We start from the raw sequence: 18,420 nt of genomic DNA, 5'->3' as shown, positions 1-18,420 counted from the left end.
GTGTATAAACCAGAATTTTACATTGATATTTACTTCCCAAAAAAATTATTTAAGTAAATTTGAGGTTGTTATAGACAATTATTTTAATAAAAAGATAGTTCCAGATATCTTTGTTATAGTACATTTATACATACCACGTTTTTAGGAGTTTACTTGTGGAGGGGACATTTTTATCATGGCAGTAAACAAGTAGCAAAGTCCTACACTACATTTATCACAAATAGTTTGCGTTTGCGACCCAACCCAACTCAACTCACCCCACTTCACCTAACCTAACCTAATCATTGCGCTCCGGTTTTTATGCCATGTATTTGGTAGGCCTTTTATGTTCTTCTCCTATTACTACTTAAATTTCGTTTTTTCATTTTCTTTTAGCCTAGGACCAAACAGTTTCTACAACTTCAAGAAGGAAATCTGAAGAATATCAGTCTTTTTTGCCTTTATATATACCTGAGGACTGTTGACTCCTTTTCATCACTAGCAAATGATAATAATTTATAAAAAATTTTATTGTCTTCTCATGATTTGATCGAAATATCAATCCTATCAACCGTTCTGCTCTCAATATCGCCATGTATAAGAGAAAAGAAGAATAGGTGTTAATTGCAATTTTGTAGGGCTACAACCGATTCTAAAATCAGCTTATTTGTTACAGATGAGTGTTGATGACAATTCCCAATGCTTTTTGCTTACATCTTCCTCATTTCTATACAATAACAAAAATTTGGGATATGCCACAGTTAATGTTAATAAATGTTTCTAACAGCTTTTCAAATTTCTCTGAAATATTTTTATGCTTTTATGCAATAAAGAAAAAGTATCGGTGTAAGACGGATCATAATCTAAAATTGATTGATGAAGAAAAAACGGGCTTCAACCGTGATGGCGTCGATCCCGAAATCGTTTGTAAAAAGTATTCACACCCAGCGGAGTGAAAACTTTGTGTGTAAGTAGGAGGGTAAGTTGAAAAGTTGTAGCTAAACATTAAAAAAAATAAACAGTAATCTATCAACTCTAGTCAAGTTATTGTCCGAATTTTTTTGTGTTGCTAAAAAGTCTCGTTTAATATATCATTTTCATTTCATCTTGTTTACTATGAACAAAATTTTTTGGACTAAGGGAATAATTAAAAATTCAATTTTCCAAAATACTTTTGATTTTCTTTATTTCCTTTCTGGTAGCTCTTACACTATACATCGTCAGTCATCTATATGAACAAACATTTACAGTTACCATCTAAAATTATTTCCAATCATACGACATGTCCCAAAAGTAGTTAAACTAATCGTGTTGAAGTAAACAAAACTCCAATTAAAACTTTATCATTGACAACAGTAAAACGGCGACTGAGATATGCGAAGTTGTATTGTCGTGTCGCTGTTCAAAAACCTTTTCTAAGGGCACAAAATAAGAAAAAACATACCTTGCCCATCGAGATTGTACTGAAGATTTTAAAAAAGTTCTTTGGACCCATGAATTCAAGTTTGAGCTATTCGGTTCAAAAGAAGAAGAATTCACGTTCGTCGCAATGCCCAAGAAAATGCCCGACTGTATAGTCCCAACAATCAAGGCTCAATTATGGTCTGGCGTTTCTAGCCATGGAACTGGCAATTTGATAAGAATTCACGGAATTATGAGAAAGGAAGAGAACCAAATGCCGTTTCTAGCCTAAGCTTGAAGATTTTCCAAAAGGACGATAATCCAAAGCATAGTTCCAAATTATGCAGACGATATTTAGAAGAAAAAGAGGCACAAGAGGTGTTGAATGAATATGGTTTGCTCTCCTCAGATCTCTAATCTCAATTCCATTGGACTTTTGTGGAAGAGCGTAGTGGGAACGTTCGTAATTGAGGTCCATTCTCGCGAGAACCAATTTGGAATGCTTTATGTGAAAATTGGAGCAATAAATCACAAGACACTATCAACAAATTGATTGCCTGTATGCCGAGACTTGTGAAACAAGACCATAAAATATATAGAAGGGTTTTGTGATGAAAAATCAGTTTAGCTAACTGTATCCTTTTTTAGCATGGACTGTTTATATTTCTTTACGCTTTGCAAGTATATTGATTGCCAAAAAGTGTTTTATTGTGTGTATGATGGAAAAGTTTAATCATACAGTTAATATTTTATCGGAGTTTTATTTAATTTTCCTAGTTCAATTAAGGTGGTTTTAAAATTTTGGCCTTCAGAGTACGTGTTTATAAATGGAACGAATATTTTTTAATTTCACATTGGAAATTAGGTCAACTTCAGATGAGTTTTAGACAAATGAACTTTACAACAGTGATATGGGATATCTTGAAATATCAGTCGTGATATATGTTGTTCCATTATTTCATTATAGCATGTACAATTATTGAAGGTAGCTTTTGGCCAAATTCAAATATCAATTACTAGAAATGTAATGTCCTATATATATCAAATGCTCTCAATAATATACGTTTCATCCAATCGCCCTGTATAAATTTTTGGTAGATTTTCTAAATGAAATTAATAGATTTGTTTTTATTCTATCTAACATTTTAAAAGCGCAATTTCTTGGTTTACTAGCAATACTAAACGTATTTTTTCGGCTTTTCGCCCCATACTTCAAATTCAAATTTTAACATCAAATATTTCGTCGTCGTTATTTTTCAAAACAATTCAATGGAGTTGAGTGTCAACTACTGGTCTTAAATATATTTAAATATGTTTAATTATGGGGAGAAGGGGGTCAGAAATTAAACAAAAAAAATGAGACAGTTTATTAATGCATTCGAAAAAATACAAAATATGGGGATGCTCAGTACTTATAATTGATCAATTAATCCACTCCTCTTAGAATGTGGCATGGCTGTAGCTGTCAGATATGTTTGTCTTCTATTTCATGCGCTCCGTGTAGTGCTCTGGAGATTCGTAGTGTCTCGCACTTCAAGAGAAGATTGAGGTTTCGTCCTCTGCACAGTAGAATCTGCAAACTGCATCATCTGCTAATTCTAACTTCTTCAGGTGTCCATTTAGGCGACAGTGCCCTTTTGTGCCATAACTATATTATGGTTATCACTAAAAAGAAATTTATAATTGCTACTTGTTTGGTACTCCATCGATAGCTTGAGAAATTGAGGGCCTTGTATTATTACACTGTACAATGACTATATTTATGAAAAACATGACTATTTAATGACAAAGTATCATATTTAAATTATTATACTCAATATTCGATGAAGTAAATAATTATAATTGAAGCAATTAACTGTAGGTTTAAAAGAAATAACTGAAATTGAAAGAGCAATTTGACTATGAACTGTGGCCATAAATAATTCTAGTGCAGCTGATTTTTAACATCCATGCCAACATCGTGGTATCACGTGACCAAATTTTTGAATAGATATGCTTATATTCAACCATTTGTATGAGGTGTTGCATTTACTACATCACCATTACTAGTGACCTAATCACCCTTAAATCATGGTGCGATTCTAATCTTCTCTGTTTCAACGTTACTAAAACTAAAGTTTTATCATATAAAAATAAATTTCTGCCTTGTTTATTAAAAAACACCACCTCTGACGTCATTGAATCTGTAAAATTCTTAGGGCTTGTTGTGGACAATTCCTTGAAATGGGAATTACATTTTACAGTTCCTCCTGCTTTGCGCTGAGATCAGTTTCCAAAGAACTGAACGTATCCACCATCTTAAAAGTCTATTATGCTCTTATTGAGTCGCATCTTCGATATGCACTTCCCTTCTGGAATACATGTGGTGCGACTCAATTTAAGCGAATCTTCAAACTACAAAAGAGAGCTGTTAGATATTTACTCGGACGAAATAACAGAGCTCGCTGCAGGGATTTTTTTAAAAGATTGAAAATTCTGACACTTCTTTATTCATCTTTGAATCCGTTTGCCTAATTCGTAAGCACACTTCTCCAATTTCAGAAAGATCGTTGCACGGCTATCCACTTAGGAACGTGGGCACGACCTTTACCTACCTACTCCACATTCAGAATTAGTTAAGGGCTCAATATTTCACAATGCGAAAAAAATGCACAATCACTTGCCAATTTAAATCAAATCGAATCAAATCTTTTCCCGCATTCCGCAATAATTTGAGAGCATATTTACTGGAAGATGCCTGCTACTCTGTAAACGACTTCTATTTTAATAATAATAATACATACGACTACTATACTAATTACTACCAATTACTATTACCTATAATTTTGTTACTTATTGTGGTTTTCTTCTGTATATTGAAATTTTATTTTATTTGTATCTTTCTTTAGTTATTTTTATGTTTGTTTTTTAGGTTTTACAAGCTTTTGTCTACAAATTGTAACAATTTTTTGATAATAAAGCATTTCTTTCTCTCTCTCTTTTACAACTATTGTGTCTCATAAACTTATATACTTAGACAAAAAAAATTATTTGTTGTGTCACATGAATCTAACTTTTAGATTACATTGTTACTAGAGATAAAAGCTGGGATAAAAATTTAGATGTTTCAATGAAAAACCTGTGTCTCACCTCGTCCTAAAAAAGTCTGTCAGAGTTCATTCCAAGTATAGTACCATGACTTCGCGCTTTGCTACAAGTCGTCAGATTTAGTACAACCCAAACAGAAACACACACGAAAATAAAAAAATGAGCTATAAGAGAAAATATTCGATACCATTCTTGAAGGTTACGATAGAGCAAATGAATACCCAGAAGCACAGAAGCCTTCCAGTCAGGGATAAGAGCATTGCTAGCCAAGGTACAACTTTGAAGAAGATTCATTAAAAACATTATATTGCATTTATATGTTGAATTTTGGATTACATCTCGTAGACAATAATATTATGAATGTCTAAAGAGATTAATATAAATATTTTAAGCTCCACTATTTCTATAACATATTTCTCTACTTACTTTTTAAAGAGTTTTTCATTGAAAATTAGCTGCTTTGGCATTTCTATCACCTTCTCGTTCTTTTAGTTAATGCGTAAGCCATTTTCTTTCATTAACTAAAAATAACATTATTCATCAAAGTGTCCAACTCAGTATGCTTTTACTCTCTTAGAGAATTTCAATTTAATAAAGAACACTAAATGTTGAACTTTTTTTGATTAATAGCCTCTTAAATCTACTTGTAAAGATACGAAACGAACGGAAGTAGTCTGAAATCTCAAATTTTATTCCACTGCTTCTAAAACTCACTGTTTACATCACACGCTCTCGATCCAAGCTTGTAAACGTGCTGATAATTTACGCATGCACCATTATTCGGTCAGTATTTGGCAAATGCGTTTTTTTAATATGCCGTTATCCCTCTAACCTCTCTAAACTCAATCCGACGGTGGTCCAGTACCAGAAGACCGCGCTATGGTCATCCACTTGCGTAGGATATAGGTTACAAAGCAGTAGAAAGCAAACCTAGTATCAGAGCTTGCCGTTTATCGGACTCCCTTGGACCTCTTAAAAATACCATACATCGCCATTAATAATCATTAGGTAAGATCTATAAAAGTTTTTGAATAGTGCTACACAAGTTAACCGAAATTCAAGCGAAACGTCGAATGTCTATAAACAGCTCCTCCAGCCGATCGTTTTATTAGACGCTATTTTACTCAAAATAGGTTTATCTAAACAACCCGAAGATGGAAAATCAGTGTTTAAACAAAGGACAATTACCAGAACCCCTCACGAAGAGAGGTCGATCGAGCTGAACGTCTTGTTGTGTGGCTGGTAGAATTTTGAAGCTGATACAAATGTATGAGCTTTTATTGAAGAAATATTCAGGTTAAGTTAGCCGAAAGCGGATTCTCTTACAACAAGACAATGCTTAACAACATACTGTGAAAGTATAAGGTATAAGATCGGAGAACTTGAGCTGGTGTTGAGCTGTTAACACATCGAGCATCTAGCCCGGACTTTGCACCGTCAGATTACTATTCATTCAGATCCATGGCTAAATTCTTGTATGGAAAATAGTTGAATCCAATGAAGATGTTCTAATGCGACAATTTTTGGTATCTAAGCAGAAAAGCTTCCTGAATGTTGGATGAAAACAATTGAATACGATGGGCTATATTTCGAAAAGGTATTAAGGCTTTTTTTTATTATTTAATAAACAAAGTAAAAATTCTTACCTTAAATACATTCTTTACACTTATAGACGACAGTTTGAAGTATTTTATTTAAATCATTTTTTATTAAGAAATGTTTCTTATTGCTTTATCCACTCATAAGGGAGGAAAAAATATATTAATTTTTAATCGTTTTTTATGCTCCTTTTCAGTTTCCATATCAACAACTTATTACAATGGCTTAAAAGCTGCTATAAAAGCCTCATAAAGCTATATAACCCTTGACAAACTATGAACCGGCGACTCATTAACTTTCCCTTAATTCATAAATATTTCTAAGATTCTTAAATGATCAAAAGTATTATTAATATCCTTATAAAATAAGTAATAAGATATTTCGTCTTGACTCGGCTTCTTACCTATAATAACCCCTTAATAGGTACTTTGTAACCTCAAACAACTAGTATAAGTAACGACCCCTAAAATATTTAGATAATTATAGTAAATAATTTTGTTCCTTTATTTCTATTGGTACATAAATAAATAGTTTTTCAAGTGTTTTCAACAAAGTATACTAAGGCACTATAAGTTTCAAAAGACATTTTATAACAAAAAACGAATGAATACTAAAGAATGCCGTTTACTATGTATTGACGTCATATATTGGCAATGAGCGTTTTAGCGGGAAGTTTCAAAATTTCTCAATTATTTTCATCAAACGACTGTTAGCGTTTATTTTACTATTTACAAATCAAAGTTTTCAGAAATTGTCTATTCGCAGGTAGTAAGTCAAGACGAAATATCTTGGAAGAAACTGTGAAAGAAGTATGTAATGGATCGAGATAAGTACGAGAAGAATAAACTTAGTAAATTGTTATTATGCTGATTTAATCCTTCAATCAACGTCTGTTGGGAGAGGGGATCAAGTTGTGATGAATAAAAACTCTCTTGGCTTTTAAATGATTACAGGTACAAAAAAAGCCAAAAAAAAACATATGAGCGGTGCCGAAGTTTCGTTTATTACAAAATAAATAAGTAGTTTTGAAAAATATGGAACAAAATTTATGTACATACAGTGTGGAACTGTATGTAATACAGTTTGTATTTTTAAATGCGTATTTTTTAAAAAAAATTATACAGGTTGTTTAATGTGAAAGTCGCCAATATATACTTACTGATTATTTTTTAATAATATAAAAAAACATAAATGAAGGAGATGTCCAAAATGCAAGCGTGATTCGTCTTTTAAAGTCATCTACGCTGAAGGGTTTAGTTTTGTATACATTACGTTTGATACATCCCCCCAGTCTAACGACGTGAGATCGGGTGATCGTGCTTGCCATTCTATCGATCAGCGCCTCCCTATCAATCTTGCTGAAACTATAACTTGCACTTGTGGATTTGCTGATCAGGATAAAAGTTTGTCATTTATCTCCAGTCAAGTAACCATCAAAGAAAATGGGGCCTATGATAAAATTTCCAGAAATTCTTGCCAAAAATAAAGTTTTTCAGGATATTGCGTATGTTCTTCCCTCGTCCAGCTAGGATTCTCATTATACCATAGCGGCAATTATGACGACTAATGTAACCGTGAAGGATAAATTTGCTCTCATCAGAAAACAAAACAACTTCTAATTGGATCACATTTATTAACCAAAATTGCCATCATTTGTTCACAAAAAAACGTTCCGCTATCAAAATTGGTTTTTTTTACACTCAAACATAACAATCAATTTCATATCATCATTTACTGCATTGGTAGCTACTTTATCATATGACCAAGATCGCGAAACAGCTTTTCTATTTGCTAATTGGTTATTTGGAATTTTTCCGTGAAATAAGCGAGCAACTTCCATTTGTGTACGTGTATTATTAGTTGTACTAAGCCAAGGACATTGATAATTGTTGTTTAAATGTGCTATTAACAAAAGAACAATAAGAAAAGGTAAGTGAACATCCAGACGTGGTAGTTTCTATAACCGATGAAGATGTATTCCCATTTGAATATGATGTTCTTCGTCAATATTCAAGTAGGATTTTGAGTTGGCATTGAAGTGGCCCTTAATTTTCATAAGCTCTTGATATTGTTCACCACTTTTGGCCAATCGACTAACCGCGGTCTATTTATTGGAGTGACTTTTTTCCTTGGAATCTAAGCCAATCGCTTCGGCATACGATTTTGTCCAAATTTGAATACCAGTGATCATTTTCGGATTTCCAGTGACAATTTATTCTTACGATTTTAATATTTGGAACCTTTTTGATATCAATTTTTTAAATAGTCTGATAGAACGTTGCTGTCGTTTTTTTGTATTAAAAATATGTTTTCTGTATACATTCTTGTACCACCTTGACAAGTCTTGCTCAATCCAGAGTTACATTCAACTCGATTTGTTACAGAACCAACGTTGTTTGATTCGATACAAGCAAGCACCATCTTCCCCACCTCGCCAAGCTAATTCTACTGCGGCTGTAATAGAATTTCCGTTTAGGGACATTTTCATTCCATAGATTTACCATTTTTGTTATTTTTACGAAACTTAATGTTGTGGAACTTTGTTTACAAGGATCTCATTGTAGTTTTCGATGTATAGAATAACCGGTAGCCCGCGTTTGTTATAATATATTTTTTGTAACAGGTTCGTTGTTAGGTTCCACATGATTTTGACTGTAGTTTCTTTAAACTCTGAACCATCTTTCCTTCTCATGTTCACAATTTTTTTAAATCAACGCTAATTTTTCCGCCGTCCGATTTCCATCTAATCCATACTTTCTATCTTTGCAAAAGTCCATGAATGCTTTCCATACAAATTTTTACTGTAAACGGTATTTTTTGGTATATTTGATTCTATAATTTCATTAATATTCCCTTTAGTATTGGTTGTCTTCAATCAGATGAATTTATATTAATTGATTTCATTACATTTCTACTGAAACAATTTTTTTTCACAATCAAATAGTTATTTTGGGCATTTCTATTAAATTAACCATTTTTCTGATATTATTATGTACAGTTGACGAAATTCAAACGACAAACACTTATTTCCGAAACAGTTGAAAATAGGTAAAGATATTGTACATGAATTAATTCTAAAATTTTCTGAAGTATCCAAAAAATAAATAATGTACCGTGGTTTGCATTTACAGTAAGAAAGTTGGTATTGGCCACTATCAAATTACACACCCATATAAAAAAGTGCATTTCAAAATAAAAATTGACGTCTCCAAAACATTTGTTGAACATAGTTATTACCTAATTCTGCACATTTAGTCCAGCAAGTTTTCAGTTTGCTCAAACCATCACAAAAATAATCTTTTGCGAAGTTCTGCAAAATACATGTTTGTTTCTACCATTATTTATTCATTTTTCTAAAACCGCTTCCCACTCAGCAATGTTTTTTGAAAAAAATCACTTTGATTACATTAAAAAACATCCAAACATTCCTCAGTTTCTCAACGAGATAGCTTTTGATTAGCATTAACAATCGCGGCAACCACCTGGTGGATAACTTTATTTCAACGATCGCTAAATAAGGGGGTCAGAATTATTTCAAGTGTAGTAAATGTACTTTTAAAAGCAGAGAACTACGAGTACTTACAAATCATTCCAAAGGATGAAGCACTTTCGGGTTAATATTTACGTAACTTTTCCTAGGTTTTCAAAATTTTTTCCATGTGAAAAATACTTAGTAGACATTTTTAATTGTTTGCTCTCCAATTACAAAAAGAGTTTTCTTTATATGAGTATTGAAATATGAGATTTATTTAAATGTATAAAGGACACACACCAAAGAGGAAAGGATTAAACAGATCAATGATTACTATTTCAACTAGTGCCGTAAAAATTTTTAAATAACACAAAATAACATTTCGAAATAATAAAGATTCGTTGCTTATTATTATTATAAAATTTATTGAATGTATTTGTAATTTGGATTCACTAAGCCCTTATTATCTATGGAGACTGTTTGTCTAACCAAGTATTTTATGATTCATTCCATTTGTACGGAAATACCCATCCCAGAGATCCATGATAAAAGTTGAATCAATATTTAACTTATCGCATATCCAACAACGCATAAAGGGAAAACATAATCACCGTCAATAAATTAGTATTTTTTATCGTTAAATAAATAATTTTAATATTTTTTTATATATACAGGATGAAAACCATTGGAATTATTAACGAGAAAAGTGATTCTACATTTTGTGAGACAGTAGGTAGATATACAAGATGATTTGTTGTAATGGTCCAAATTCAAGGCCAGGTTAAGAAGACATCATCTGGTACTACAGCAGGTTTCCACAGCAGACACTCCATAAAAATTCTTCCGATTCTACAATTTTCTATTTAGAAAGTTCGTTAATACTAAAATTTGATTTCAGATAATTCTCGTTTCCGATTATATTTATATATGTTTGTTGAATGCAAAGATAATCTAGTTTTTTTCACAATAAATTATTTATCTAAAAACTGGAGAGAAAATTAATTGTTTCTTAAAAAAATTCTAGGAGTGCTCCATTTCTTTGATGTTCCTAGACATCCAGTCCTTGAAATCCGGACCTGGTTCAAACAAAAATGGAAGATTCTCGTTCTTAAAAATGTCACAGTTTCAAAAGCATATAAAATGGAGAAGTTTCTACGCCCATGCTTGTAAACGTGAAAAATCGCATTGTCGACTTTCTTTGTAAGTGGTATTTAACAATTACATGTACGTAATGAGCAGTGCCGGATTAAGCTAGTGGCTTGGGGGGGCTATAGCCCCGGGCCCCAGATCCAAGAGGGCCCCATCATTTGGAAATCATTCTGTATTTCTTGATGTGTTGATACCACAAATCTAACGTATTGATATTATTTTGTGAATTTTTCCGGGTTTCCCTAAGGGTCCCCTCATTATTTTCGCCCCGGACCTTATAAATCTTAATCCGGCCCTGGTAATGAGATCTCATTACATATTCGTGCTTTTTGATAAGAAAATTAAATTTGTAGTTTTAATTATTTAGTCTACTTACAAAAATTTTGAATTTGTCCGCATTAGAGAGATACATTTTAGATTAAAAAGGGTAACGCCCCTAAATATCGGCAACACATTATACAATTTCTCATAAAAATAAACTCGACTCTTTTAACATTTTGTGATATTGTAATATCATCAATTTTTGTAACAAAATATTATTGTTTCCGGACATTTCCTAAACTTATAAAAATTAATGGCGTGACAGTTACAGAAACAAAACATTAGATCGTTTTCGAAGAATATTTTACATGTTATTTTGATAAAACATCAAAAACATGCTAAAACAACAGTGCACTGAATATTAATACTAACAAATCGATAAACTTGGTTACAGAGCAGATTAATTAATTCATTAAAGATGCTCCAGACGATAAAAAATTGTTGGCAAAGGTAATGAACTGAAATTTTGTATAATAATCACGATATAAAAATATTTTTTTTTTCAAATTATCCCCAAAATTGAAGTGAAATTGTTGATAATCGATACTCTAAAACACTTAAAACGCGACATACATGAATTTGCATCTCTCTAGAATGGAGCCTAGACTATGGGCATAAATATATGTAAAATTACTGAATATATTCACGCTCTATGATTAAAGCACAATTCTAACTCTTGTTTTAGATTTTCAGCCAATATATTGTTGACATTAAAGGAGCTTTGCTATTACTAAAACGTGGCGAATATAGAAGACGATTACCGCACAATTATAAATAATTGTTAATCACCATTAAGTAATGAGGTAAACATATAGTTAATATAAGAAACTGGGTGGACGTACAAAGTGTTTAAACGTGACAACGCTTATTAATGATTACTATTAATCATGGTAAATTGGAATATTTTGTATACACAAACGTCAAATTCGAAGATAAAAGTTTTGAGATGAAAAACGCTACAAGAGTGTAAAAAGCAAGCTCAAACCCTATCACACTCGAGTAGTTCGTGTGGTGTCTGCCGTGTGGAAGTGCCTAAAGAAAGGAGTTCCGATAAATTGATGTTTTGGGCTGGGCGTTTGTAGGCGTTCATGAGCCACGTCTGCCTGTCGAGCAGATCTTGCAAATGCTAATGTTGTCTGTCACATGTCGTGCTTTCTTTCATATTATTAAAATTGCCTATTAAAAAAATAGATTCATCATCATCATCTTCAGCACGACAATCCATAACTGGATTTTGGATACTTCCAAAAATTACTTGCAGTGGTTTCTATCGCCATTAATTCTCTATTTCTAGAATCCTGGCAACTCATCTTTTCGATTTCGATTGTCCAGCCTTTCATTTTCCGGCTGGTTCGGTACTAAAGATCTTTTTCGGAAATGATTCTTCATATATCCACGACGTGACATGATTTACAAGAGTCTATGTCTTGTACAAGGTGGTAATTTCTTGATTATGACGTATCATTAACTTTTTTTCAAGAGATTTTGTTCTATAGCTTCCACCCATTGATCAGATTCATTATACTACTACAAAAATTCCGAGACCAGCAAAAGGACCTCATCTTATATTTTGTTAATTACGAAAAGGCTTTCGACAATGTAAGACACGATAAGCCGATGGACTGCCTTTACAGGAAGGGTCTAGATTATGGCCTTATCAACATCAAAAAGACCAAAACAAAAGATATAGATTCAGATATAGAAATAGAATCAAGTATCGAGCAAGCAAGAAATGTATTTATAAAAGGCAATTGTTTACATCCCGAGCACTCGACCTTAAAATCCGGTACCGGATGGTGAAATGATATGTATGCAACACCTTATTATAGGGAACGGAGGCTTGGACCTTTAAGGTGAACTCACTAAGGGGCTTAGAAAGTTTTAGAAGAATTTATAGAATTAATAAAAACTCGCAAAAGCCTCGTATCTAAGACACATATGTAGAAATGACAAATACAGACTTTGGCAACTTCTGATCGAAGGGAAAATCGAGGGAAAACGTGTTTCTGGCAGACAACAGGCTTTATGGCTGAAGAATATTGGCAAGTGGACCGGTTTAGTCTCTCAGACGCTGATAAGAAAGGCCAGAGACAAATGACTTTGCTGGGGTTATCGCCAACCTTCGTTAGAAGAAAGCACCCAAAAAAGAAGAAGAAGCCTCCGTCCAAGTTTCAGATCCATAAGTCAGAACTGGGTGTATGAGGACTTTGTAGAGAGATAATTTGATCTGTATCTGATATTGTATATATGTATTTGATCTGATATGTATCGCATCAGTCCATGATAGTTTCTGTTCGCAAGTTTTTGCGTTACTTCTTGATTAATATCGGTTTTGTCTGTTATTACTGGCAGTAGATCTTTGAGGCTATTAATCTTATCAAAACCATAGTTTTCTATTTGTATCATTGCGTTGGTTTGGCGGGTAACACTCGGCATATATGTATCGTCTTGTTTTCATTTATTTTAATACCCATTTCCATTAGACATCTCAATATATTACACTGATCGTTAATATTTGTACGACTTGTGGATAATGCCGATGAAATTTATTCCAGCATTTCTAATCGTATTTTCCACCGTCAAGTTGAACATCGTTTAGACAAGTGTGTCCCATTGCCACAATCACAGCGGATTTTTTTGGAAAGAGTTCCCTCAACTCTTACGCAACTGCTTGTATACTACATGCCCCCCTGAAGTTCACATAAACAAGACAAATATTAACCCAAACTAAGAGTAAGGACACATTACAATTATTGTTACAAATTATGTGAAGATAAAATATTATTTTATTTTCCCAAGCCGCCCTCCGTATATTCTGTATTATTTGTCGTAGGCATGGAGAAAAGGGTGTTTTTTGAAAGCATCGATACTTTCGAAATATACTCTAGTCAAATGTCGAACGAAGTCTGGTCGAGTATTACAACAGTAGGTATTCGCGATAACTAAAAAGTGGGCGACATTTTAGACTGATTCTTAAGCACAACTTTTTGTTCTAATCACACAAACATGTTTATGAAATAACGGAAACTATAAAAATAGAGAAACTTTCACCAAAATCAATAAAAACACAATGTTTTTCACCGCTATAGAAGCCAAAGTCAGCGCCATCTACTGACACGAGGTTTTCGTCAATTACGTCATTAATCGATGAGTATTGACCGTTAGGCAAAGTTGAACTCTTTTTCTCTAAATTACAGTTTTATGTTTTAGTTAATTGCTAATAATTATGAACAGAGCATTACTAGCTAGAGTATCGAGCAAACAGAATTTTTTAATTAGTTTTAGTACCAGTTATTTTGTTTTGAAACATAAACATTGTTTTAACTTATTATTCTTATTATTTTATGCTTTATACATTATGTTTTGTGAAATAAAGATGTTTTTTTGACAGTATTTTGCATTGTCATCACAATCGAACGAATTAAATTAGACAGAACTGCAAGGTATACGTTCTTGCAAAAAATTGTGCGCTGCCTTAAAGTCAATGAATGCGTTGTATTCAGAGAATTTCGTCAGTCTTAAAAATAATTAGTTTTCGAGATAACCGATAAGAGTTGTATACATAATTTTCGTGTTATTTATTATTATTATTATTTAAGCAACCAGTAAATAAATAAATATTAAAAAGTAATAATTTATTCACAATCACAACAAGTGTTTCGTAATTTTTTGTCTTTCTAGCAAAAGATAAAAATTTTACGTTTAAACTCCCACCTAGATACAAGGAAGCCACTTGCCATAATTATTGAAATGCTTTTTATCTAAAACACAAAATGAATAAACAAACAAGACGAAGCTTCCTCTTAAACTAAAGTTTTATAATATTTTATTGTCTAGGTAAATCCCTCATTCTAGAATGAACTTCCATCCACCCTCATTTCATCTGATAGGGCCATTACTTTGCTGCTAGCTTTTCTTTCTACTTGTATTTGTTTAGTAAGAGCTATTCACTTCTTAAGAGTAGTGCTATGGTCTTTACTCCTTTTTTCTTCCGTTCCGTTGCTCATTTTTAACCGATTAAAAACAACATTAAAGAATAGATTTATCTGCTAAAGTTGTCCGTCGACTTCCTCAGCTGTTTCTGTGAGTTTTAGATATGGTAGGTCCTGGTGTACAATTGAAAGTTTACTGTTTGCTTATGGGCAAAGTTCTGGTGAGCTTGGAACTTCTTTTATTAACCTTTTAGCATTGTATCCTTACGATGTAACATGATAGGGTTGAGGATGGCCCGGATGAAGTGGAGCATGGTCTTTCTAATGAAACAAATATCTAATAATAAAATTTTTACATTTTTAATTGATTAAACAATTACATATATAAAGGTAATAAGGCAGTTAATGGACCTTTTATAAATAAAGTTTATTAAAAATATATTTATATATTTTTCATAAAATATTTGAGAAGCTTCCTTAGAGTCTTAACAATTCTATAACGAAGTAAACTATGTTGCCTAATCAATAGGTGTACATTAACATATAAAGATCTAAAGACTCGAGGATTTGGAGACACAATACGAATCTATTACAAACAATGTTGAAGCTGAAAAAAAATTCATTGTTAAAGGACAGCAGCAATGGTTTATAACAGATTAAATACTCAGTGAGGAGAAAAGAAATTATGAGACATATGTAAAAGGTAACCGAATTAAAGAGACGGCATAGAAAAACGGACGTACACGATAATCGATTGGAAATAGCTATGGAATTTAATTCCACGGCGGGTTAGTGAGACAACGTTGAACCGATTAATATGTTCGAAGTCATGGCGGCGTTTCGAGAGAAAGTAAAACAGTGAAATATCTGTGGTATTTAATCTGAGGCTACACCCTCTGCACAAGCTTCATTTTGTTGGATTTTTGAAATGTAATTTACAACTGGATATTTATCTCAATTTTTCCCACTTGTGAGATGATTCTTCTCGACAGTGTATAATTAATAGTTTGTAAAAATATTTTTTGATTAAATTTTTTTCAAACATATTTGACATCCATCTGTATTGTTCTTGAAAATTAAAATATCTTGTTCAAAATGCTTATTGCAAAGTATCCAACTCTGAGGTTATAATTTCAATAATACATTGTTAAGATAGTAAAGTTAAGCACCCAAACAGCGTTTCTAGCTCTTTTTAAGATGAATTACAACACAAAAAGTTGAGATTCGCTCTTAAGTTCATTTTGTGTAACTTTTATTGTATTTGAGAGTTTTAATATTTTTCTTCTCCAAGCTATGTTAATTTGGAGGTACGTTTAAGAATGACCATCTTTACAAAATCTTTGTACAGTTATTTTTGTATTTAGATTTTCTTTTTGAAACAATGCACTCGGAGGTTCGTTAATTATAAATATGAAATTGGAAATGACAACATTGCAGATTCAAATTCATATTCACAAATATCCATCAACAAAATGAATCACTCAAAAGTTTTCTATCAGTGCTACTTGACATTGGGAAATTTCATATTGTTTTGCAAATTTTCATCGGAATAGCTCAAAACGTTTATATGATAGCACAATTCTGACGCCGGATTGGAATTAACTGTAGAAATTACTTGGAAAAAGAATTGCAGCTTTTCTAAAACAATTACAGTCTGTGTAATTGTAACCAGCTTTATAATAGACGTAATATAGACTGTTTTATAGATTATCCTTTCAACGAAATATTTTTGATTCTATATAAATCATTTAGTAGCATCAGCATATGTAGGAGGTGGTGCTGATGGAGAATCTGAAAATAAAAAATGTTTAAAATTAATCATTTGTGTTCTCTTGTTAAGAAAAAAAAATAATTTGTTTGTTGAATGTAAAATAGAAAGTAAATTTGTCAGTTTTCTTGAATAAATGTTTTACTGGAGCCTTGAAATATAATTTTGCATACAAATAAATATAAATATCGATTTATACCATAAATAACAACAAGAAACCAAGCTAAGCAAGAAAGGTCTTTGTTAAATTCTAATAATTAAACCTGTATTTAGATAATTCTTACTCTACATACTTTTTATTTAACTGCTTAAAAAGATTTTTCACTTTCTCTTGCACTAAGATACTTTTTTTAGTTACAAATTTCTTCAAGTAATCACAAATAATATTACCAACTAAATTTAACACTGTAAAGAGCAATAGTCAGTACACCAGATGCTTTTGAAAATATTATACTGTTAATATAAAGATTTTTTTTTTCATTATCATATCTTGATAGAACTATCTCATTTTTTCATTTCGCATGTAATATATTTTGGACTCAATACTGGTATAGACTATCAAAAAATCAACTTATGCGTTTGTTTTATAAGAAATAAGCTCATTGGTCTACGTTTTTTCATGAAAACGTAATAGGGGAATTTTATTTGGCCCAACCAATACCAAAATTGTTGACAATATAAACCTTTTATTATTTTTAAACCAATGCGATGGTTCAGAAGAAGAGCAACAGTAGAATGACCTGTTAGACAATGGAATCATACTCCATTAGATTTCTTTTTGTGAGGTTATTTGAAATATACGTAAACTCTTAATGTACACAGTTCATATTGAGATTATGGACTATTACTGATCCTAATCTGGCGAACGAGTCCGCCTCGTTACTGCCTTTGTTGCCTGAGAGACCGGGCACCCAAATGAGACGAGCCTTGCAGCAATCACTCAACAGTTCTTGTAGGAGTTTCTCAGACTCCAGCATAAGCCTAGTTGTTGGCTTGTATGACAATTATGATATATGAACGGCTTGTATGACAACTCTAATATCTGAACAAATTGACATTAATCTATTTCTATGACGTCGATTGAATATCGCACGTCCACAAGCCATCAAAGCGAATACTTTGGTTTGAGAGATGGTATAATTTTCCCCGAGAAAGACAAATTCATCTATTTTGGACTGTCCTCCTTTGAAGTCTGCTCTAGTCAAGCCATTTATCGTGGAGTCATCTATATACTAGGTGGCTCCATTATTTAGTATAGCGGGCTTAGAGTCACCAGTCCTCTGTTCTCTCTCAGTGATGCGTGTCTCCACGTTTTAATTTTTAAGATATCATTGTCACACTTTACAATATCCATGATCTAATGGTCCGAATCAAGCAGAGTCCACTATGCTACAAAATAATGTGAATTTATTATAAGGTAAGGTCATTGTTCAGTACCAACAATACATTAATGTACCTTAATTTGATTTTGTTAAAAAGTATATTTATTCAATTCAATCAAGTATTTTGTAAATGATAAATTGGCGGTTGTTGAGCACCCTGTACAAATTTGAATCGAATTTTTGGGAGGTATCCCATTTATCAAGACTTTTATTGACGTACCTAAAAGTATACGGATCAATTTTTAGTAAAAAAAGAAAATATTTTTAAAATTTTTAGATTTTATAATTATCTGTCTATCTACAGGTCGTTTTCAAGTTGAGCAAAAAGCA

At 32.3% G+C, this 18,420-nt stretch overlaps 1 protein-coding gene across 4 annotated transcripts in view; it reads right to left on the bottom strand.

Moving 5' to 3' along the window:
* Window positions 1-15,278: 15,278 nt before the first annotated feature.
* LOC130443817 (arrestin domain-containing protein 3-like) overlaps window positions 15,279-18,420 on the bottom strand; it is a 28,896-nt gene continuing 25,754 nt past the window's right edge. For 2 of the 4 annotated variants that reach the window (XM_056778670.1, XM_056778668.1), the window contains exon 9: window positions 15,279-16,731. In XM_056778670.1, coding sequence (XP_056634648.1) covers window positions 16,685-16,731 — 47 coding nt within the window. In that variant the 3' untranslated portion in view covers window positions 15,279-16,684. The remainder of the gene's footprint in view (window positions 16,732-18,420) is intronic. The other 2 variants (XM_056778671.1, XM_056778672.1) reach the window with 1 other exon arrangement.

Source organism: Diorhabda sublineata, chromosome 5 (assembly GCF_026230105.1).
Source record: "Diorhabda sublineata isolate icDioSubl1.1 chromosome 5, icDioSubl1.1, whole genome shotgun sequence".
In the NCBI taxonomy this organism is placed as follows: domain Eukaryota; kingdom Metazoa; phylum Arthropoda; class Insecta; order Coleoptera; family Chrysomelidae; genus Diorhabda; species Diorhabda sublineata.
The sequence above is the reverse complement of the archived record's forward strand: the minus strand, read 5'-3'. Positions and strand labels throughout refer to the sequence as shown.